The sequence below is a fragment of the Meles meles genome, chromosome X (genome assembly GCF_922984935.1).
Source record: "Meles meles chromosome X, mMelMel3.1 paternal haplotype, whole genome shotgun sequence".
Taxonomy (NCBI): Eukaryota; Metazoa; Chordata; class Mammalia; order Carnivora; family Mustelidae; genus Meles; species Meles meles.
In genome coordinates this window covers 132803675-132827824 of record NC_060087.1, presented here as the reverse complement: position 1 = coordinate 132827824, position 24150 = coordinate 132803675, and the positions used below count along the sequence as shown (strand labels likewise).

General features: G+C 39.4%; 1 protein-coding gene across 3 annotated transcripts in view; it reads right to left on the bottom strand.

Moving 5' to 3' along the window:
* VAMP7 (vesicle associated membrane protein 7) overlaps positions 1-22625 on the bottom strand; it is a 79919-nt gene extending 57294 nt beyond the window's left edge. For all 3 annotated transcript variants that reach the window (XM_045996237.1, XM_045996236.1, XM_045996238.1), the window contains exons 1-4: positions 22507-22625; positions 9306-9460; positions 3788-3845; positions 1612-1749 (exon numbers count right to left, since the gene is read on the bottom strand). In XM_045996237.1, the coding sequence (XP_045852193.1) occupies positions 1612-1749; positions 3788-3845; positions 9306-9451 (342 nt within the window). In that variant the 5' untranslated portion in view covers positions 9452-9460; positions 22507-22625. The remainder of the gene's footprint in view (positions 1-1611; positions 1750-3787; positions 3846-9305; positions 9461-22506) is intronic.
* Between the last annotated feature and the right edge of the window lie 1525 nt (positions 22626-24150).

Genomic DNA, 24150 nt, shown 5'->3' with positions numbered 1-24150 from the left:
TTTCACATATATGAATGTTTTCCAGTGAGAAGTATGAAACAAATGAACTGACTGAATAAAGACATAACTATTTAAAGGAACTTCATCCCCAGAAGAATGCATATTTAGAAGTGTAATACTCAGGGCACCTGGGTGACTCAGTCATTTAAGCGTCTGCCTTCAGCTCAAGTCATGATCCTGGTGTCCTGGGATTGAGTCCCACATGGGGCTCCCTGCTCAGCGGAGAGTCTCCTTCTCCCTCCGCCCCTCCACATCTCGTGCTCTCTCTCTCATATAAATAAATAAAATCTTAAAAAAAAGAAGTGTAACACTCAAAAAGTATTAAAAAGAACACATGAAGAAGTGAAAAGTAAAGCATTCAATTACAATAATTCTTTTTTTCTCATTCACAATACAATATAGATAGAACATATGTCTCTTTGCACTCAAATAGTTTCATGGCTAAAAGGGAAGCATTTTTAAAGGTCTCAACATCATTAGTCATCAGGGAAAAGCAAACTAAAACCACAATGAGATATCACAACACACCCACTAGGATGACTAAAATTAAAAAGACAGACCATAGCAAGTGTTGGCGAGAATTCAGAAACACTAGAACTGCTGGTGGGAATATAAATGGCACAACCGATTTGGAAAAAAGTCTGATAATTTATTACAAATTGTGGTATATGCATACAATGCTACTTAGCAAAAAAGGGAACTACTGATTTACACAACATGAATGAGTGCCAAAAAGTCTTACACAGAGCATGCAGGACACAAAAGACTATTTAATGCATACTTCCATTTATAGGAAATTTTAGAAAAGACAAAACTAATTCATAGTGACAGAAAAGAGACAGAGCAATGGTTGCCTGGGGCAGAGTGTTGGGGAGGCGAATGACTGCAAAGGGACACCAGGAACTTTCAGGGTCATGTAGATGTATTTTGAAAAGGGTGGTATTTCACTGGTGTATACATATGCAGAACTTCACTGAGCTGATGGTTTGGTATTCATACAGATGAGCAGACTTCCAAATGACTAAGTTAAGCTGTTGAAAAATTACAGTTGCCTTGGGGTGCCAGGGTGGTTCAGTCGTTAGGCATCTGACTCTTGATTTCCAGCTCAGGTCTTGAACTCAGGGTCGTGAGACTGAGCCCTGCATTGGGCTCCATGCTGAGTGTGGAGCCTGCTTGAGAGTCTCTCTCTCTGTCCCTGTCCCCACTCCCCCTTCCCTTCCCCTGCCACATGCATACTCTCACTCAAAAAAAAAAAAACAACAAAAAACAAAAAACAACAACAACAAAGAAACTACAGGTGCCTCATGGGAGGACAGAAGGTTAATGTACCAGTTAAGAGGCCATCTGGCATACTGAATGGATTTATGCATTAGATGGGTAGCTCAAGTAGATGATCTTTAATGTCTTCCCCCATTCCTAGATACTTTGAACACTACATAGATAGTATCACTGATTATTTAAATTTTTTCTATCTGGGAAGTTTTATTATGTTGCCATTTAACAGCACAATCAGAAAAATATATTTGTAGGTCAGGGTCCCCTCTATTCAAAGTGCCTAAAGGTCATAAAGAAGGTATGAATCAAAATACTATATCCTGAAAAAGACCTTACCAACTGTGCAGCCAAGACACTTGAGAACTCGCTATTCATGGCATATGGGAGTGCTGTCTGTGCCCTTGAACCATATGTAGTCTGGAACCTCTTCTTTATCTCATTCAGAAAATTAAATGCTCGAGAACGTTCAAAATCCTGAAAAGAGACCAACACTGAGATCAATCAGAAAGTAAACAAAGATGATAGGATTAACAACAACCATAAGAACAGCGAACACTTACTGGGCAATGATTCCATGAAGAAGAACTAGCGCTGACCTCATTTTACAATAAGAGAACAAAGGCTCTTAAAAGGTAACTTGCCAAAGGTCAAATAACTAATAAAAGAAAGAACTGAGAGTCCAATCCAAATATATTTATTTGACTACTGCCAACTAAAGATAACAGTATCTAGGTTAGTTGGGTTGAAGAGTAGAGTTGGGTTTTACTTCCTCCATATCTTTCACAGGACCTATGAGAAGGCCCAATACAAGAATATGCTTAATAAATCCATAGTAACAGTACGGTCTTTCACACAAAGATAACACTACTGATACATACTTTGAATTTTTTTAATATTGATGGTATACTTGAAAAGATTAAGTGAAGCACTCTTGTCTGGTCCCAGTCAAGAAACAGAAAACTCAACTCTAATGAACCCAAATTTCTTATCTATTCCAAGCCTTTTCACATCAGTTATTTCTGATATAGCTGGATTTTTAAAATAATTTTAGAAAACACTGTGAAACTAGGGATAAAAATCATTATGATGATCTCTATGGTTGACACTCATCTCCATTTCACCCAAGATGATTAGTCTAACCTAAGGGTTCTTACTCTGGGGTCAGTGGTCCAAAATCAAGGGGTCCATGTACTTGAGTAGAAACAAAATCACATTTTTTTTTATTTTTAATTTTTTTTTATTTGTTTATTTACATTAAGTTTTAACTGAAGTTTTAAATTGAATGTAGGCAACAAACCAGAATAGTACCAAACAGTACTTATGACTGTCACCAATAGAAATCTTTTTTTCACATACCATCAGTTATAGGTATCTCAAAATATCATGTATACTCTTTACTTCAAAATTATTAGTTATCAGATCTATGACTAGATCTTGTCACTTAATGTGATTCATAAAAAAGTACATATATTACTGTACCAATTTTTAAAATACTCTGAATACTATACTTCAATATAACTGGTTTTGTTTATAATCATATATTTCATACATTTCAAAACATCCTGGGAAAGGCCCTTAAGGGTCGAAGGAGTCTGTGACTCAATAAAGGTTAAAACCCTGACCTACGGTAATCATGTCAATTCCATGCCTCTTGTCGTTGCTCAATTTAGAAATAAGTATGTAACCTAGTCCTAGCCAATAAGACATGAAAAGAAGTTCACTTTGAAGGAGGGGGAGAGGACCATGTGCTTCTGAGAACTTTCCTCATTCTTACAATACGAGATTTGAAAAAGACACAGTTCCTCTTCTCCAGACACAAATAAGAAAGCATGTGGCTCCATGCAACCATAGGGGAATGTACGAGGAGGAAGCTGACACTAAGGACAGCAGACGAAATGACCTTAATGGCACTGTTAAGTTACAGATCATTTTGGTCTAGAACCTAGAATCTACAAATACTCAAAAAACAACTTACCAATGTGAACTACAGGTTTACAAAGTTGATCATGACGTATCATGATTTTGTTTTCCAAAAAGACTTATATACATTAAATTCACTATTGACATGAGCACTGGGTATTATATAAAACTAACGAATCACTGAACATTCTATCAAAAACTAATGATGTACTACATGTTGGCTAATTGAATTTAAATTTTAAAATTCAGTATTAAATAAAATAACCTACTTAATATTTCAGATAAATTTTGAGAGGATTTGATATCAAAGGGTCATGATTATGAAGACCAATTCTCACTACACAATAGGAGAAATGCAGAAATTGCAATAGGTTAAGCTAAAACTCTCTACCAAAACTGAGCTGATTTGCATATACCCAGACATCAACTCTTCTTGTCATTTGCTGCTCCATATAATAAATGCAAAGTACAGAAAAAATTTCTAGCTATGGACAGTTATAATCACATCAACTTTACCTACTAAAGATAATTAAGAACTGACTTTATTAATAGTACACATAGTTAAATAGCAACATGTCTTCAAGTTACTTACATCATCAGTGATACAAAGATATACAATCCTGTCTTGGCAGATGTAATGAAACAAATAACTGTAGGATAAAAGATATAAAACTTACTGTGGTTATAAGCAATATTTCTTTCATTTCCATCTTCTATCTATGTATAAGCAAATTTAGTACTACCAATGTGACCATATCATTTACAGATACTATCTATTCTCCCTCTCTTCCTCCCCTATACACCTGTTTCTCTCAAGTCAAACTGGTAAGAATATATAAGACATTAAAAGAAAGTCTCTACCCTAAGTAGCACAACAGTATGCATATTACCCATTAAAATGGTAGCTGGAAAAGCATAACTGGACTCTTAGGGCCTCTACAAGAGATGACATCTTAGGAGGGACATGTAATTAAGATTAACTTCCAATGAGCCATACATCTTCCTTGCCTCCTTTTAATATCTCAGAGGAATCACTTTTTCTACCAAACACTCAACACTAGCATTTGTATGGCATCTACTCTGAGCCAGTTACTGGGTTGGGTGCTGAGGATACAAATAAGCAAAACCATCAGTCCCTACCTTCACAAAGATCACAGTGCAGGGAATTACCGAGCAGCATGGTAAAACAGGAGGAGGAGTAAAAGGCCATATGGTGCTCTGGCAACATAAAGGAGACACCTAACAGAGTTTAGCAAAGGGTAATGGTAAAGACTTCCTGGAGCAAGTGATGCCTAAGTCAAGACCTGAAGAATAAGTAAGAGATGGCAAGGTAAAGAGCAGATAAAGAATGTTCCAGAGGGTAAAACCAACAAGCACAGAGGCCTAGAGATTAAAAAAAAAAAAAAAAGCACATAATGGGTTTAGTACAGTCAAATGAGCTCACATGACTAGAGTGTGAATAGAAGAAGAAACAGAACAGAACCTGATTAACTGGCCACTGGAAATGAAGCTGAGGGATAACTCAATTTTGCCTCCCAGATTTCTACCGTGGGCAACTGGAGAGATAGGAGTACTGTTGAATTATACTTTTAATGTTCATATAAAGGCTTGATATGAATTATAAGGAGGTATGGGAACTCAGGCAAAATGTCTTCCTCCACTACTCTAGAACTGTTCATGTCAATTCCATCAATAACTTCCGCATCACCATATCCAGTGGTTCTCTCTGAAACACGATACTGTTGACCACTTCCTTCTGAAAAGTGTTTTCTCTCCACTGGATTTCCCAACACCAGGCTTGCCTCTTTCCCTCTCTATTCATGTTTTCCAACATCCCCAGCTCCCTACTCTTCTCACACACAGTCCCCGGATGGCGGCATCCGTTGTCACGTCCTACTGTTTTTTTTTTTTTTGTTTTTTTTTTTAAAGATTTTATTTATTTATTTGACACAGAGAGATCACAAGTAGGCAGAGAGGCAGGCAGAGAGAGAGAGGAGGAAGCAGGCTCCCCGCGGAGCAGAGAGCCCGATGTGGGGCTCGATCCCAGGACCCTGAGATCATGACCTGAGCCGAAGGCAGCGGCTTAACCCACTGAGCCACCCAGGCACCCCACGTCCTACTGTTTTTATCAGCTGCCACAATTATGATGATGATTCCCAAATCAAGATCTGACCTACTTCCTGAGCCCCAGGCCTACATACACTGCTGTCTACTAGACACATCAAACTGGACATACAATAGACAACTTAAATACAGTGTCCAAAATGGAAGTCATCATTTTCTCCAGAAAATTTGTACCCTAGGGAGTAACTTAGTGCAAAGACCACAAGAAGTCACAAGGCATGGTCCCACCACCAAGGAGTCTACAGTCAGGTGACAGAGACAAAAAGAAAAGATTGCAGTTATAATACGGTGTGGTAAGTGGTACAGTATGAATAAACAAAGGATGCTATGGAGATGAGCAAAAAGAGGGCACCTGGCCTGGTCTTGGAGTTCAGGCTTTCTAGAAAAGGAAATATCTAAGCTCAGAAAGGCAAAGTCAGATTTTTAAAAAGATAAACATATTCAAGTAAAAGGTAATGGCTACTGCAAAGAATAGGAAAAGAGAAAGAACCCAGCACTGAAATGCAAATAGCTAAGCAAGGCTGGAGACCAACACTGAAAGCTAAAGTAGTGAGACAGGGGGCCAGAGAAGGAAGCAGGGGCAGATATTGAAAAGTCTCTGGAGTCATTAAGAAACTTTACTGTGTGAGTTGAGGGAAATCGGAGGGGGAGACAAACCACGAGAACTGTGGACTCTGAGATACAAACTGAGGGTTTTAGAGGGGAGGGGGTGGGAGGTTGGGGGAGCCTGGTGGTGGGTATTAAGGAGGGCATGGATTGCATGGAGCACTGGATGTGGTGCATAAACAATGAATCTTGGAACACTGAAAAAAATTAAATTAAATTAAAAAAAAAACTTTACCCAGACTGCACAGAGTAACTGCAGAAGAAAAGGGACATGATCAGAATTACCCTTTTAGAAGGATTAAATAATAATGAAAACAGTATCTCATTTGGGACCTGTAAAATGAGCAAAAGCTTACCAGGGGGCTGGGAGGGGACAGACAGTCCAAAAGCATGAAAGAAATACATAACAAAGCTTGAAATAATAGAGCTAGGTCAGAGAATGGCAAGGACTCCTGTACAGGTTAAGTGTAGAAAGGTCAGGAATGGACAAAACTATGAAGGTAGAGTTTGGACTTTACTCTAAAAGCAATGGGTTTTAAGCAAAAAAGTTTAATCATAGGAATGTGAAATGCAGATTTAAGGAGGGAGCAACTAGAAGCTGAAAAGCAAGTTAGGAGGAGGCTATTAAAAATGAAAACCAATGAAGGCCTAAACTGAACACTGTGACAAGTGGGGAAAGAGGAAAGGGAATGGATTGAAAAATTTATTGCAGGACAATGGCAAGGATTTGGCGAGGAAGTCAAATACGATTCTAAAGTGTTAGGGTTAGCCAACTGAATGGCTGGTGATGTTGTTAAAGAAGAAGCATCAAGAGGAAGATCGGATTTCAGGAGGGAAATGGTTGTCTTACAGTAAAATGGACATTTTCTTTCAGTGTACAATAATAAGAGATATTTTTACTCAAGATGATGAAATATGGTTATAGGAAAGAAACCAAGGCAGAAGGTTAAAAGGAAAAACTCGGTGATGGAGCCTCACTCCAGAGGATACTGAGCAGGACTGGATCAGGATGCAGGTGGAGAGGCACAAAAGATGGACAATGTTGCCTTCTTGTTCTATAACCACACTTTTACTGGATTACATACTCTAGCTTCCCTTGTACGTAGATATGACTATGTGACTAATTTCTGGCTGATAAAATGTGAGTGGAAGGTATATTCCCACTTCCCTCTTTAGTCTTGCCTCTAAAAGGACTGAATGTGCTTTCCCGGCATTTTCCTGGGAACTGACTAGGAACACAGTGACCATAAGCCTAATAAGTTTTTGAAAACGCCTTAAGCCATACTCAAAAGAAGCTGGAATTATTTGACCCCTAAAACGTCTGGACCTCTAAACTATACCAGCAGGCAGCAGACTACTGAACCTGCACAGTTCCAAAAGATGACACCCTAACACCCATTTTGGATGTGGCCAGATGATAATGGACAAGGAAGAGCCTCCTGGAGAACAAAGCCAGGATTCAGGGAGAAAAAACAAGGGAGTTCCTCCAATGAACCAGAACCACTAACCACTCCAGGATCAGAATAGGGAGTCTTTGAAATTGCTGTGAAGTAGTTACTGGAACACTGCTAGCAAGCAGTGACTTCTATGTGTTTCTCATTCTTACCTTTTCTAAATGTGAGTTTGTAACTTCGATGCTGGTGATGTTTTTCTACTTCTACCACTGTCTATTGGGTTGGGCAGGGGAGCAGGAAGAACATATATGATTTCGCTTCATAGTAAGTCACAGGAGCCACTCCTGGGCCTCATGGAGAAGACTGTGTGTCACCCAGACTCTCTGAACTGGACAGTGACCAGATAAGGTTTTGGAGCCATCTCCTACAGAGAGGATATGTGCTCTTTGTTTGAGAAGAAGAGTACACCCAGATATTTGAGCGGCCCAAAAGAGTAGAATGGAAGATTGCAAGTTATCTCCTAATATCCTGTAACTTCTTCTAGAGTAATAGAATTTGAGCTGAACATACAGCTGCACACCTATGACAAATTCTAGCCTCCCTTCCAGCTAGGTTAGCTACATAACTATGTAAAGAAAAATAAAATGTAAGCCAAAACTTCTGAACAATAAAATGTCACCCTACTTCTGGCTTTGCCTTTAAAAATACCGGGCATGCGGGGTGCCTGGGTGGTTCAGTGGGTTAAAGCCTCTGCCTTCGGCTCGGGTCATGATCCCAGGGTCCTGGGATCGAGCCCCACATCGGGCTCTCTGCTCAGCGGGAAGCCTGTTTCCTCCTCTCTCTCTCTCTCTGCCTGCCTCTCTGCCTACTTGTGATCTCTATCTGTCAAATAAATAAATAAAATCTTTAAAAATAAAAATAAAAATAAAATACCAGGCATGCGATGTTAACAAGAACTAAAGGAGCTGCCTTGGCCAGAGCTAATTGAAGACACTAACTGAAAATGACAGAGCCACCCCAGCAGCCTGGAAGTGCTCCTCTCTGGGCTATCTCGTTTAAGTAACACTGTATTTTGGGTATCTCTCTTACGGTAGTTTAGACTAGACCAGATCCTAAATTATACAAGGAGCTAGCTTTGGAAAGTAATAAGAAGCTCCTTCTGAGACAGGAACTAAGGAAATTAGGATAGGTTAAATAACGAAAGTTTTTTAAGTATTGATGAGGACTGTTGAGGCACTTTTTATCTGATTACTAAGATTTCCCACCTATGCCCTCCCCAATCCATTCTCCGACCAGCCACCAGAGTGCCCTTTCTAAGGCAAAACCTGACCATGTCACACCCCAGCTGAAAACCTTCAGTGCCTGCCCACAAAGTAAAGTCAATCTCTTAACACGGCTTATGAGACCCTACATGATTGCTCTTTTACCTGTCTCTCCAGCTTTATTTTCACCATGCTGGGCACCAGTCACAGAATGCCACCTGCAGTTCCCTAACTCCACACTTCTCCACCGGCTGCTCCTTCTAGCATTACCTTCCATCATCTACTACAATTATCTATGCACTTGACTGTCTCTTCCATTAAACTATAACCTCTATGAGGGCAAATATTGTGTCATTTCTTGTTGCATCCCCAGCACCAAGCACAGTACCCAGCAACAATGAATATTTACTGAAAGAATGAACATAGAAATATTACATCTTTTATCTGTATCATGTTGCACGTATCCTAAAGCTCTATAGCAAAGTTATTTTTTACAAGTAACACTACCATACCTTTCTTTAAAATATTAATATCACATTGATGACACAGAATCATTTAAATCCAAATTTATAATGAGTAGAACAGACAATTGTCTAAGCTAGCAAAGGTTACTGTTCTGTGTATTTAAATTATCTACCAAGAACCTTGTTTCCTAGTTTCCTGTCATTCTGATTATAACACAGTTTACTTCTTCCACCCTCTACCCACGCAGAGCAGAACTCACTTGCCATGTGAGTATGTTAGTTTGTTGTTTTCAGAAGGGATCTTAGCCAGAATCTGCTCTGTCACCTCCAGGAAGTTTCCTCCACACCAAGCATGTTTGGCAAGGATAGTCGTTCCCCTGGCAACAACTGCAAAAAGAATGGCCATGGCTTCAATCTAGCAAAAGGAAAAAAGACACACAAAACTTAGAATATTTCTTTGACAAGATCTTTCAAAAGAAAATGATCATTTACCAACATCTACCTGAAAACAGTATTTTTTTCAATATTCACTTATTTTTTAATTGAAGTATATTTCACACACAATGTTACATTAGTTTCAGGTATACAACACAGTGATCTGACAAGTCTACAATTTATGCTATGCTTACCGCAGGTGTAGCTACCATCTGTCACCATGCAGAACTATTACAACACATTGACTATATTCCCTATGATGTACCTTTTATTCCCATGACTTATTCATTTCATAAATGGATGCCTAACTCTCTCACTCCCCTTCACCCTTTTTGCCCATCCCCTTTCCCTCTGTCAACCATCAGTTTGTTCTCTGTATATACCGGTCTGATTCTGCTTTTTGGGTATTTTTTTTTATTTTAAATTTATTTATTTATTTTCAGCGTAACAATACTCATTGTTTTTGCACCACACCCACTGCTCCATGCAATACGTGTCCTCTCTATTACCCTCCACCTGGTTCCCCAACCTCCCACCCCCCACCCCTTCAAGACCCTCAGGTTGTTTTTCAGAGTCCATAATCTCTCACGGTTCATCTCCCCTTCCAATTTCCCACAACTCCCTTCTCCTCTCCATCTCCGCATGTCCTCCATGTTCTTTGTTATGCTCCACAAATAAGTCAAACCATATGATACTTGACTCTCTCTGCTTGACTTATTTCGCTCAGCATAATCTCTTCCAGTCCCGTCCATGTTGCTACAAAAGTTGGGTATTCATCCTTTCTGATGGAGGCATAATACTCCATCGTGTATATGGACCACATCTTCCTTATCCATTCATCCGTTGAAGGGCATCTTGGTTCTTTCCACAGTTTGGCCGCCGTGGCCACTGCTGCTATAAACATTGGGGTACAGATGGCTCTTCTTTTCACTACATCTGTATCTTTGGGGTAAATACCCAGCAGTGCAATTGCAGGGTCATAGGGAAGCTCTATTTTTAATTTCTTGAGGAATCTCCACACTGTTTTCCAAAGTGGCTGCACCAACTTGCATTCCCACCAACAGTGTAAGAGGGTTCCCCTTTCTCCACAACCTCTCCAACACATGTTGTTTCCTGTCTTGCTAATTTTGGACATTCTAACTGGTGTCAGGTGGTATCTCAAAGTGGCTTTAATTTGAATCTCCCTGATGGCTAGTGATGATGAGCATTTTTTCATGTGTCTGATAGCAATTTGTATGTCTTCACTGGAGAAGTGTCTGTTCATATCTTCTGCCCATTTTTTGATATGATTATCTGTTTTATGTGTGTTGAGTTTGAGGAGTTCTTTGTAGATCAACCTTTTGTCTGTACTGTCATTTGCAAGTATCTTCTCCCATTCCGTGGGTTGCCTTTTTGTTTTGTTGACTGTTTCCTTTGCTGTGCAGAAACTTTTGATCTTGATGAAGTCCCAAAAGTTCATTTTTGCTTTTGTTTCCTTGGCCTTTGGAGACATATCTTGAAAGAAGTTGCTGTGGCTGATATCGAAGAGGTTACTGCCTATGTTCTCCTCTAGGATTCTGATGGATTCCTGTCTCACGTTGAGGTCTTTTATCCATTTTGAGTTTATCTTTGTGTACGGTGTAAGAGAATGGTCGAGTTTCATTCTTCTACATATAGCTGTCCAGTTTTCCCAGCAACATTTACTGAAGAGACTTTTTTCCATTGTATATTTTTTCCTGTTTTGTCGAAGATTATTTGACCATAGAGTTGAGGGTTCATATCTGGGCTCTCCACTCTGTTCCACTGGTCTATGTGTCTGTTTTTATGCCAGTACCACGCTGTCTTGGTGATCACAGCTTTGTAGTAAAGCTTGAAATCAGGTAACGTGATGCCGCCAGTTTTGTTTTTGTTTTTCAACATTTCCTTAGCAATTCGGGGTCTCTTCTGATTCCATACAAATTTTAGGATTATTTGCTCCAGCTCTTTGAAAAATACTGGTGGAATTTTGATCGGAATGGCATTAAAAGTATAGATTGCTCTAGGCAGTATAGACATTTTAACAATGTTTATTCTTCCGATCCAAGAGCGTGGAACGGTCTTCCATCTTTTTGTGTCTTCTTCAATTTCTTTCATGAGCGTTCTGTAGTTCCTCGAGTACAGATCCTTTACCTCTTTGGTTAGGTTTATTCCCAGGTATCTTATGGTTCTTGGTGCTATAGTAAATGGAATCGATTCTCTAATTTGCCTTTCTGTATTTTCATTGTTAGTGTATAGGAAAGCCACTGATTGCTGTACATTGACTTTGTATCCAATTCTCCTGAAGCTGTTTCAAAAAATTGAAGCAGAAGGAAAACTTCCAGACTCTTTTTATGAAGCCAGCATTACACTGGTCCCCAAACCAGGCAAAGACCCTACCAAAAAGGAGAATTTCAGACCAATATCATTGATGAATATGGATGCTAAGATTCTCAACAAGATCCTAGCAAACAGGATCCAGCAGCACATTAAAAAGATTATCCACCATGACCAGGTGGGATTCATCCCTGGGTTGCAAGGATGGCTCAACATTCACAAATCAATCAATGTGATAGAACAAATCAATAAGAGAAGAGAGAAGAACCACATGGTCCTCTCAATTGATGCAGAAAAAGCATTTGACAAAATCCAGCATCCTTCCTGATTAAAACAATTTCAAAGTATAGGGATAGAGGCAACATTCCTGAACTTCATAAAATCTATCTATGAAAGACCCACAGCAAATATCATCCTCAATGGGAAAAAGCTTGCAGTCTTCCCGTTGAGATCAGGTACATGACAAGGATGCCCACTCTCACCACTCTTGTTCAACATAGTATTAGAAGTCCTAGCAACGGCAATCAGACAACAAAGAGAAATAAAAGGTATCCAAACTGGCAATGAAGAAGTCAAACTTTCTCTCTTCGCAGATGACATGATTCTTTACATGGAAAACCCCAAAGACTCCACCGCCAAACTACTAGAACTCATACAGCAATTCAGTAACGTGGCAGGATACAAAGTCAATGTACAGAAATCAGTGGCTTTTTGGGTATTTTAAGCATTTGTTTAGATTCCACATATAAGTGAAATCATACAGTATTTGCCTCTTATTTCATGTATCACAATACCTTCTAAGTCCATCCATGTTGTTGCACATGGCAAGAGCTCATTTTTTCTTATGACTAATAATATTCCATTGTGTATGTATATCTCCATATATATATATATGGATAAAGAAGATGGATATGTATATATGGATAAAGATGTGGTACATGTATATATGGTATATATCTCCTTTATCTATTCATCTACTAATGGACACTTGGGTTGCCTCTGTACCTTAGTTACTGTAAATAATGCTGCAATAAGCATAGAGGTACATATATCCTTTCAAATAAGTTTTTCATTTCTTTTGGTAAATACCCAGTAGTAGAATTACTGAGTCATAAGGTATTTCTATCTTTAATATTTTGAAGAAGCTCCATATTGTTTTCCACAGTGGTTGCACCAATTTACATTCCCACCACCAGTGCACAAGTATTCCCTTTTTTCCACATCCTTGCCAATACCTATTTCTTGTCTTTTTGATACTAGCCATCCTGACAAGTGTGAAGCAGTATCTCACTGTAGTTTTCATTTGCATTTCCCTGATGGGTAATGATGGTGAGCCTCTTTTCATGTGTCTGTTAGCCATCTGTATGCTCTCTTTGGAAAACTGTCTATTCTGGTCCTGTGTCCACTTTTTTTTAATATTTTATTTATTTATTTGACAGAGAGAGAGGTCACAAGTAGGCAGAGAGGCAGACAGAGAGAGAGGGAGAAACAGGCTCCTCACTGAGCAGAGAGCCTGATGCGGGGCTCGATCCCAGGACCCTGAGATCATGACCTGAGCTGAAGGCAGAGGCTTAAACCACTGAGCCACCCAGACGCCCCCTGTGTCCACTTTTTAATTGGATTATTATCTGTGGGGTTTTGGTGTTGAGTTGTATAAGTTCTTTATATATTATAGATACTAATCACTTATAAACATATCGTTTACAAATATCTTTTCACATTCAGTAAGTTGCCTTTTAGTTTTGTTGGTGGTTTCCTTTGCTGTGCAAAAGCTTTTGATTTTGATGTATTCACAATAGTTTATTTTTGCTTTTGTTTCCCTTGCCTCAGGAGACATATCTATAAAAATGGTGCTAAGGACCATGTCAAGGAAATTACTGCCTATTTTTCTTCCAGTTTTATAGTTTTGTTATTCACATTTAGGTATTTAATCCATTTTGAGTCTATATATGGTGTAAGACAGTGGTCCAGTTTTCCCAGCATCATTTGTTGATGTTTTATTCCCTGTTTGTATATCCTTGCCTTTTTTGTTGAAGATTAATGGACCATATAATTATGGGTTTACTTCTAGGCTCTCGATTCTTTTCCACTGATCTATGTGTCTGTTTTTATGCCAGCATAAAAACCATACTGTTTTGATTACTGAAGCTTTCTAATATATCTTGAAATCTGGGATTGTGATGCCTTCAGCTTTGTTCTTATTTCTCATGATTGCTTTGGCTATTTAGGTTCTTTTATGGTTCCATATAAAATTTTAGGATTAATTGTTCTAGTTCTGTGAAAAATGCTATTGGTATTTTTTTTTTCAGTGTAACATTATTCATTCTTTTTGCACAACACCCAGTGCTCCATGCAAAACGTGCCCTCCCCATTACCCACCACCTGTTCCCCCAACCTCCCACCCCTGACCCTTCAAAACCCTCAGGTTGCCCCAACCTCCCACCCCTGACCCTTCAAAACCCTCAGGTTGTTTTTCAGAGTCCATAGTCTCTTATGGTTCGCCTCCCCTCCCCAATGTCCATAGCCCGCTCCCCCTCTCCCAATCCCACCTCCCCCCAGCTATTGGTATTTTGATAGGTATTATACTGAATCTGAAAATTACTTTGGGTAGTGCGGACATTTCAAAAATATTAATTCTTCCAATCCATGAGCACAGAATATCTTTCCATTTGTTTGGGTACCTGCAGACACTACTGCCCAAGGTGCTATAATATTAATGTAAGGCACTTAATAATAGGCTTAATAAAAAGGTCATAGTCTTATACAAGTTTACAACCCTAAACCATACAGATATGTATATAGAGAGACACACCAAATATGTACACGTGTGTGTATATAATATATAACATATGTTACACACACATTGATATATAAGGTGCATTAACAAATTATACAGCACAATCGGATATCACCATTTGAAAAGCAATTACCATAAACAGTAAAGGGACATAAAGAGGAGATTCTTCCTTTTTTTATTGAAGTATAATTAACATGCAGTGTGGTATTAGTTTCAGGTGTACAATACAATGATTCAGCAATTCCATACATTACTCAGTGCTCATCACCGTAAGTGTACTCATAATCCCCTTTATCTACTGCACCCATCCCCCCACCTCCCCTCTGGCAACCACCAGTTTGTTCCCTGTATTTAAGAGTCTGTTTTTTGTCTCTTTTTCTTTGTTTTGTTTCTTAATTCCACATATGCAATAATCCCACCCTGAAAATTTATCCTAATAGTTCAACAGAAGTTTGACTCTAGATTCAGAAAGATACATATTAGCAATATTAATAGCCCATATTTATTAAGTGCCTGTGTATCAGGCACCATTTGAAGCACTTTACAACTATTAACTCACTCAATGCTTACATCAATTAAATTATACACTATTATGATACTTCTACTAAAATGTGCAAACTGCAGTACAGATAACTTACACAGTTTGCCCAAAATTACAGAACTAGTAAATAATAAAAGTTGGGACTCAAACCCAGGCGGTATGGTTCTAGAACCTATAATCTTATCCATATAGTATATACTGCCTCTATTATAAAGCCATTATCCATAATAGAAACAAACTGAAAAGAACCCAAACCTTCTACAAGAGGAATGGTTCTTTAAATTATGTTAAGATCCTTCATAAACAAAACATTTCTAAAACAGCACAGCAAGAGTTTAAGGTTATTTTTCTCATGTTAATGAATTTGTACTATTTTTCCACCCAACAGCCCCATTTCTTTTATCTAATGGAATAAATTTATAAAAAGAGACGTCCAACTACCTTCCTATTCTTCTACTAACTCTTCAACTCAATGTTATTTCTTAACATGTTCAGTTCCATCCAACAGGCCAGTGGTTCTTAAACTATAGGTGAACGAGTTCTCTTGGGTGGGAGAGTGACAGTCACTGTTAAAAATTCAAATTCTTGGCATCACCTAAAATTCTGAATCAGTAGGCCTGAGGTAAGACCCTGGAATAACATATTTAAGACAAGCCTATCTAGATGCAGGTGATTCACTTAACCATATTTTGTGAAACACAGAAACAGACGCACAAAGTGCCTGAAGTCGGGGAATCCAGAGATTCCTTCTTGGAATCCCAGCACTGAAAGACCGCACATACAGCAGAAGTACTCATCTGTGTCTTGAGCTGAACACCTCTCAGGGTTTCTTCTTCACTCTCTAAAGGAGGGTGTTCCTCAGAATTCTGTCCTTAGCCATCTTCTTTCTGGATTTCTCTTTACACATATGTAGTGAGTTACAATTTCCAAATCATTTTCTCATACATCAACTCCCTCGATCTTTTTTAAAAGCCTCAACTGACCCTATAACATGCTCCAGGTACTGCTCCATTTCTTAAAATCATAGTCTATACACTATCTCTGCTTCTCTACTTCTTTTTATCTCTTTAACTTACTGGGTTTTGCCCTCAACGGTCCACAAAACCATGCTTGCTAACATCATCAACAGCCTGTATGCTGCAAAATTCAGTGGACACTTCTCTATTCTCACTTACCTGACCTCTTAGGAATAGTCAACACTGTTGACTAACCCTCCTTCTTGAAACACTCCCACATGTCTGGCTGCTCCTTGTTTTCTTGCTGAGCCCTCTTCCTCTAGCTGACTTCCAAATGATGACTTTCCAAGGGTCTTGGTTCTATGCTCTCTCATCCCAAGAAGAGCTCATCTATATCTGTCATTTTAAACATGATCTTTTTGCTGAAGACATTTTGCATATAGAAAAAAAACAGGGCACAATAAAGTTAAGGAAAAACTGAAGACAAAACTGAAGGCACAACAAATAACTGAGGGAAAGGCAGATAAACAGAACAGGTACACACAAAGAAGACTGAGAAGGACCAACTGAGAAAGTAAGAGGAAAGCCAGAAGAGTGTGGTGGCCTGGAAGCCAAAAGGAAAGCAAGTGTCAAGAAGAAACACATGTCAGCTCCTATCCTTGTTGACTGATGCACAGTAGGAAAACTATAAAGAGCCACTGAAATTTTATAAAGAAGGAAGTCATTGGTTAGTCCAACAGATATGCAGTAGAGTGGAACAATAACACTAAGAGAAACAGAGATGAGAAATTATATGGTCCCTGATACAGATGAAAGGGTAGCAGCTTCAGTACCTTAATAGCTTCAAGAAGAAAACTGAATTTGGCAACAATACAAAAAAAATCTAGTATCTTAGTGGACTGTAAATTCATTATGAACTAACATCAGGTAATTGCTTAAAATGCTTACATAATCCTAAATTACATTTTAAAATAGGGTGCTTTGATCTTTTTAAGTACTATTACCATTATACCCTGTGCTGGTTAGAACATATGTGGAATACTGAGTTCAACTCTCAGTACAGCATTTCAAGACTGGATGGAAGGGCAACTTTATGGGTAAGGGACCTGGACATTCTATCATTTGAAGAATAGCTAGATAAACTAGAAATATTTAATATTAAAAAAAGAAGACTTCGAGGGAATATGACAATAGCCTTCAAGTTTACATGAAGTACAGTCACCCAGAACAGGAAGTGCACTGTTTGGAATATAATTAGGAACAATGGATGTATTTACAGGGAAGTAGTGTTTTGTTCAAGAAAATCAGCACCCAGCCTGGGTGGCTCAGTGGGTTAAAGCCTCTGCCTTCGGCTCAGGTCATGATCCCAGGGTCCTGGGATCGAGCCCCGTATTGGGCTCTCTGCTCTGCGAGAAGCCTGCTTTCTCCTCTCTCTCTGCCTGCCTCTCTGCCTACTTGTGATCTCTGTCAAATGGATAAATAAAATCTTTTAAAAAAAAAAGAAAATCAGCACCCAATTAAAAAATATCTGTTAAATATCAGGTACATAGCAACACAAACTTTCTTTTCAGACACCAATAATAGGAATTTCTTACTCTCTTCTAGACTGTTAAAAACCTCACCTATTATCAAGCCTCATCTGCCCCCACTGTAACTCTCGTGCAATAGAATCTGTAATGTCCTTCAAGTTTTTAAATTTCAGTTAACAGTGTAAAATTAGTTTCAGATGTATAATTCAGTGATTCAGCACGTCCATACAACAGCTGGTGCTCGCAAGGGTACTCCTTAATCCCCATCACCGGAATCTGTAATGTCTTTTTTTTAAAAATTAACATATACCATATTTGTTTCAGGGGTGCAGGTCTGTGATTCATCAGTCTTACACAGTTCACAGCACTCACCATAGCACATGCCCTCCTCAGTGTCCGTAACCCAGCCACCCTATCCCTCCCCCACCCCAACAAGCTCAGTTTGTTTCATGAGATTAAGAGTCTCTTATGGTTTGTCTCCCTCTCTGGTTTCATCCCATTTCATTTTTTCCTCTCTTCCCCCATGATCTTCTGCCTTGTTTCTCAAATTCCACGTATCAGCGAGATGATATAATTGTTTTTCTCATTTCGCTTGAAAATTGGGATGATAGAAAGAACTGTGAAAGAACACTGCATTTAAAGTGAAAACCTGCCTCTGCTAATTACTAGCAGTATGTGAAAGTGTAATAAACCATAAAATGCTATATAAATATAATATGCAAGAAAAAAAGTGAAAAAGATAAGCCAGAGAAGAAAGAGAAGGAAAAAAAAAAACCAATGATATATAAAGGAAAGCCCTGTCTCAACACTGTTCCTCCATTCTCTTACTGATGCTTTGCTTGGTCCCAGAGCCGTTATCCCAGCTTTACTTCCTTCCTGCTAAGAATCCTGTATGAGTTTCCTGTGGCTGCCTTGACAAAGTATCAAAAGCCACAAAGGTTTAAAACAGAAATTTATTGTCTCCTACTTCTGGAAGCCAGAAGCCCAAAATCAAGATGTCGGAAAGGCCAGGCTCCCTCAGAAATCTATGGTGGACAATCCTTTCTTATCTCTCTCTAGCCTTTGGTAGTCCGCAGACAATCCTTGGCATTCCCTGGCTTTCAGCTGCAGCACTTCACAATCTTTGCCTCCGCAGTCATATGGTATTCTTCATGCGTGTCCACGTTTTCACATAGAAATCTCTGGGTCTTTTCTCTTATTAGGACACCCACTCCACTATGACCGTCATTTTAACTTACATCTTAATTACACCTGCAAAGGCCCTTATTTCCAAATAAAGTCACATTCACAGGTACCATCTGTCAAGATTCAACTTATCTTTTCTGAGGACACGAAACATCTGAGAAGCTCAATGTTCCTCCCAAATCATTCTTACTCTTCCCTCTCCATATATTCACACCACTCTTTCCTTACTCTCATTAGAGACCTGTCCTTAGAGAGGGCAACCTCCAACAACTTGGAGTTAGAAAGACCTGTTTCTACTTCCACAAGAAGATTCTAAGGAAAGGACACTTTTGTTTCAGTTGCCAGGATTAAAAAAAAAAAAAAAAGATATGTCATGGGGGAATCCAACTGAGAATGCTAGATGTAGTTTTTACAGAAGAATTATTAAATTGTGATGATCTTCAAGTCCATCAAATTGAAGATTAAGATGTTACCAATTGGCATAATAACTGAAATGCCCTGAACAGCATTATTTATAAAGAAAAAGGCATGAAGCTTCAAAAAAAATTTTAAAAAGGAATTTTTGAAATATATCCATTTGTAAGTAAGGGATTACCTGTGTTAAAAAACAAATTGCTTGGGGCACCTGGGTGGCACAGTTGGTTAAGCAACCAACTCTTAGTTTTGGCTCAGGTCATGGTGTGTCAGGCTCCACATTCAGCACAGAGTCTGCTTAAGACTCTCTCTTCCTCTGTCCTTCACACACACACACACACACACACACACACACTCTCTCTCTCTCTCTCTCTCTTTCTAAAATAAATCTTAAAAAAATTGCTCCCCATTCCCCATGTCCCTCTTTAGAAAAAATACATAAAAATAAAAATAAATAACAAATTACATATAGCACAGCAACAATGAAAACACTGCTCCTCAGTGGAGGCATCTTCAAGTAGAGGATGAAGATGGTTTTAGGGAACTGAGTAAAGAAAAAGGCCAAGTCAGTTTTTCTCACATTCAAGTCTATGTGTTCTTAGGATTTTTTAAATTCTATATTCTTATTTTGATAACATTAAAAATGTCTGTTAATATGCCAGATATACACGTATACCTTATAAATGATGCTGCATTTGCATTATAAAGGCCAAAGAGCTAAGAAATTCTTTAAAATGACAGTGCCTAATTTTTAATGTCTTAGAAGCATGTCTGGCTGCTCTTAGGCTGGCACATCCTAAAATCATAATCACAATCATGACTCAAGCACTCTTGTATTCCTGTTGTGTTTTTTAATCAGTTATAAAGACAAAATTTATCTTTTACCGTAACAATTTACAACTGAAAGATATCTGCATAATAGAAACCTTTTATTTGAAGAATTAAGATTTGACATTCTGAAAGTGACAGAGTGACAAAATAACAATTATCTCAAGCTAAGGAGAAAATAATATTTAAAGAGGTGTCTGTACTAAGTGGAAACCAAATGACACTAAAACGTGTTGTATGAATAAAGGTTGTGCAACTGTCCAAACAGAAAAAAAGGCGGAAGAATTAACTTCTCACATAGCACATGGTAACAGTCAATACAAAATCAAAAGAATGCATTCTGTATCGTTATTTATATTATTGCAAAGGAATGTATTGTGTTAATCCTTGCAACAGTTCATTAGCAGAATGTTTCATAGGAAACATTAGGTTGTTTCCACCCTTACATACTATGAAATTGGCTCATTAAGTTAAATGGGAAGGGGGCATGGAAAGTGCTCGGGAAAGAGATGGGAACACATTTTATGGAAGAAGTATGGAACAAGAGAAGGCACAGAGTGAGAACAAACCAGGGAAGGTAAACTGGCCTGATGAGATGGAATGGTCCACATTTGGTGAATGAGAAGTTTTAGGAATATGTACTATGACCTTTTATAAAGGAGGCCCGTGTAAACGATAACAATTAATGTACTGGATCAAATCATTTTTCTATTTCAGTTCAACACATATTTTTTGAGGATTTACTATATGACAGCCAAAGGAGTAGACACTGGAGATATGAAGCCCAGTAAGAGAGGACCTCTACACTCAAGGAAGCCATAGTACAATGGGAAAGACAGACATAAATAACTGCAATAAAGTGTAACTATTGAATAATCTAAAAATGTACAAATTTATTCAGACTTCTTAGAGGTTTGTGATTATTTCACTGGGTGAAGAAAAAATGCAGGTGTCAGCCTATGTATTAGGAAATTCCTCCACATACTGTTATAATTATTCCTCTGGAAGAGAGGGCAAAGTTCATTTTATCCTCATCAGCTCACAGTGCCCAGCACAGTGCCTGGCATATAATTTTCCCTCAAATATTTGTTAAATAAATGAATGAATACTGAGCATGTTTTGGTTTAAACAACAGTAACTTTATATTCAGTAGGACCTGGTAAGAAGGATATTCTGATTACTAAATTTTCTCCTTAATTAAGATAAAGCAATTCAACTGCTTTAATCTATTCTAATCCCCAACTTTCTGTCAGGGTTTTAGGAGGAAATAATCCAATGACAGATAAACCACCAATTCTGATGTAATAACCTTGGAGGAGACAGAAGAATGAAGAACAAATATTGATATGCCAGAGGAAAAGAAGAGGTTTATGAAAAGCCTAAAGTCTGGTTACAGACTTGCTGTATTCTTGCTGGTGTTACAAATATTCTTTTACGGTGCTGTTATGAGACCAAATTCAATCCCTCTGACTTTCTGGGGGTAGGAGCCTACCCTGTCAAGTCAACCACCTGTTCTATTTTGCATTAACCATCACTACCACATCACATCATCCGGATTATTCCTGTTCGCCCACACACACAAACATGTAACTACTTAAGAGCAGAGATCTCCTACGACTTGTTTCCAGCTATATCCCTTGACCTTAGAAGAGTCTCTAGGACATACTAGCTGTTCAATAAATACTTATTAAGCATGTGAGTGGGTCTGCTCTCAGCCACAGCTATTCAGAGGCATAACATGTCTCTGGGATCAATGGTGGGACAATGGAGGTACAGGTAGTTGAGCGCAATGAATAGAAAGAAAAGGACTTGACAACTGATCATTTGTGGGGGGATATGAGAGAGGGAGATGTAAGACATTTACGAAAGAGTCTAGTACGTGGTCTGAGTTTGTTAAACACTGGCCAATTATTACAATAACATACAGGTCTGAAGCCGTGGAAATAGGTCTGCGTAGAGATACTGAGTCCCTATCCAAACCGAGGAAGAAGAGGAATGAAACAACGGGTGGTGAAGAAAGGGCACGCGGAGGTGTACAAACACACGAAGGAGCTCAGAAGTAGGTGAAGCAAAAAGTGACGTCATCAAAATAAGGGCGTAGAGATTAGTTTTTAGAAGACTCAGATCTCAAGACTGATTCTCAAGATTCAAACGCTGAAGAAAGGTCTTGCAGAATGCGAACTGAGGCAAAGTTAACATTTCTCCTTCCTGCAACAACTTAAGTGATGCATTCTGACCCTCCTTAATTCGAGACCTTTTCACCGGCACAAAACGCAGCTCGCCAAAACTGAACCTGCCCGACAATTCGAACCGTCAACACCAGAGAAGCCCAAGTCACCCTTGCACTGCCTCCTCACTCCACCCCAGCACCTTCTCGTCCACACCTCTGCCCTCCCTCCACCGTCTTCTCCCCGCCCTCTGCCGAGCGCGCCCTGTACCATTTACCTGTCCGGGCACCCCCCAAGAGCGCGTGGGCTCAGAACCGAGCGGCGTAAGCCAGAAGCGGACCACCGACTGCCCGCTCCCGGAGGAGGCTGGGACCGGACGCCACCGGCTTCCGCGTAAAGCGCCCCGCCCGCGCGCGGCCTCCTGGGAATGTGAGCGTTCCTCCAATGAAAGCGGACTGTAGGGCGGGACCTACCGCATTCCCAGCCCCGGCTCTTCCCAGTAGCCGCACTGCGTTCTGGGAGTGGTAGTTCCAACTGGCGTATCGCCCTGTCTGTCACACAGTCAATAACCTGTGGTAAACAACATCAAGCGGTTCCTCCGGCAAAAGGAAGGATGCAGGGCCACAAAGAGTTCACCAGCGTTGAGTCGGTGGGATAAATGAAGAGCGAAGCTTGTCCCAACATCTCCGTGCTGTCTCAGCAGGTAACGTCTCCTGTTACTGCACAAAGTAGAATTCGCGTCGCAGGAGCTCCCTACTTTCGCCACGAAATTTCCTAACCTCCTTAGACCCCTCAATAATCCTTTCTCCCATTCTTTTGCAATAATAATAATAATAATAATAATAATAATAATAATAACCGTTCCTTCTTCGCCTTCTCTCGTTTGATCTAAGCTCCCTCGCCCCTTCCCCTTTACATTCCTATTTTCTCTAGCCAATTGAGTCTAGCTCCACTGATGAATCCTTCCGTCTCATGACTCCTCAAATGGCTCCCTACTTACTTGCTCTTTATTAAAGATTGGCAGAATTTCTCTCATCTAAAACATCCCGAACTCACCTTTCTCAAGCCACACACCCCCAAACGTGTCACCGCACAAACTTAACCTGTGGTCTTTTTCCCACCTCTCTTTTCCAGTCAAAATTCTCAACTGTGTTGCTAAAACAATAGACATTTCTCAACAATTACCATACTTCATACTTGCAGGATTTTACATTGATTATTTTCCTCTTTAAATCATCTTAGTATGGGCTGCTTTAACAAAATATCACAAACTGGATGGCTTAAACAACAGAAATTTATTTCTTACAGTTCTGGAGGCCAGGAAGTTTCACACAAGAATGCTGGTATGGTTAAGTTTTGGCAGGAACCTGCTTGCTGACTTACAGACTGCTGTCTTTTTGCTGTATCTTCACATGAAGGCGAGACATTAGCTCTCACACATCTCTTACAAGGGCAGCAATCTCATTCATAAGGGCTCCATCCTCCTGGCCTAATTAACTCAGAAAGACACCGCCTCCAGCTACCATCACATTGAGGAGCTGGACTCCAACATATGTTGGGCGGAGGCACAAACATTCACTTTCTATTCTTTTATCTCTAAGATGATTCACATTCCTCATTCCCCTCCCACTTTTATGGCAGCTCCTCATTTTCCTTTGAAATGTTCATGACCCATAGTGCTCTGCCCTATGCTCACACGTTTCTTGGGTAAACTCCCCATTCCCACTGATTCGGTTGTCATCTGTATGCTGAGGATTCCCACATATAGGAAGCCCAGAAAAGACTCCTGTAACCCAGACTGAAATATTTAATGACAGCTGGGCATCTCTTTCAAGCACTTAATACTTAATGTAGTCCTCAGATGACCTAGTACATTTCCACTCTCCCCTCTCCTGTAACCTGTTTTTCCTTCTCCTCTAAT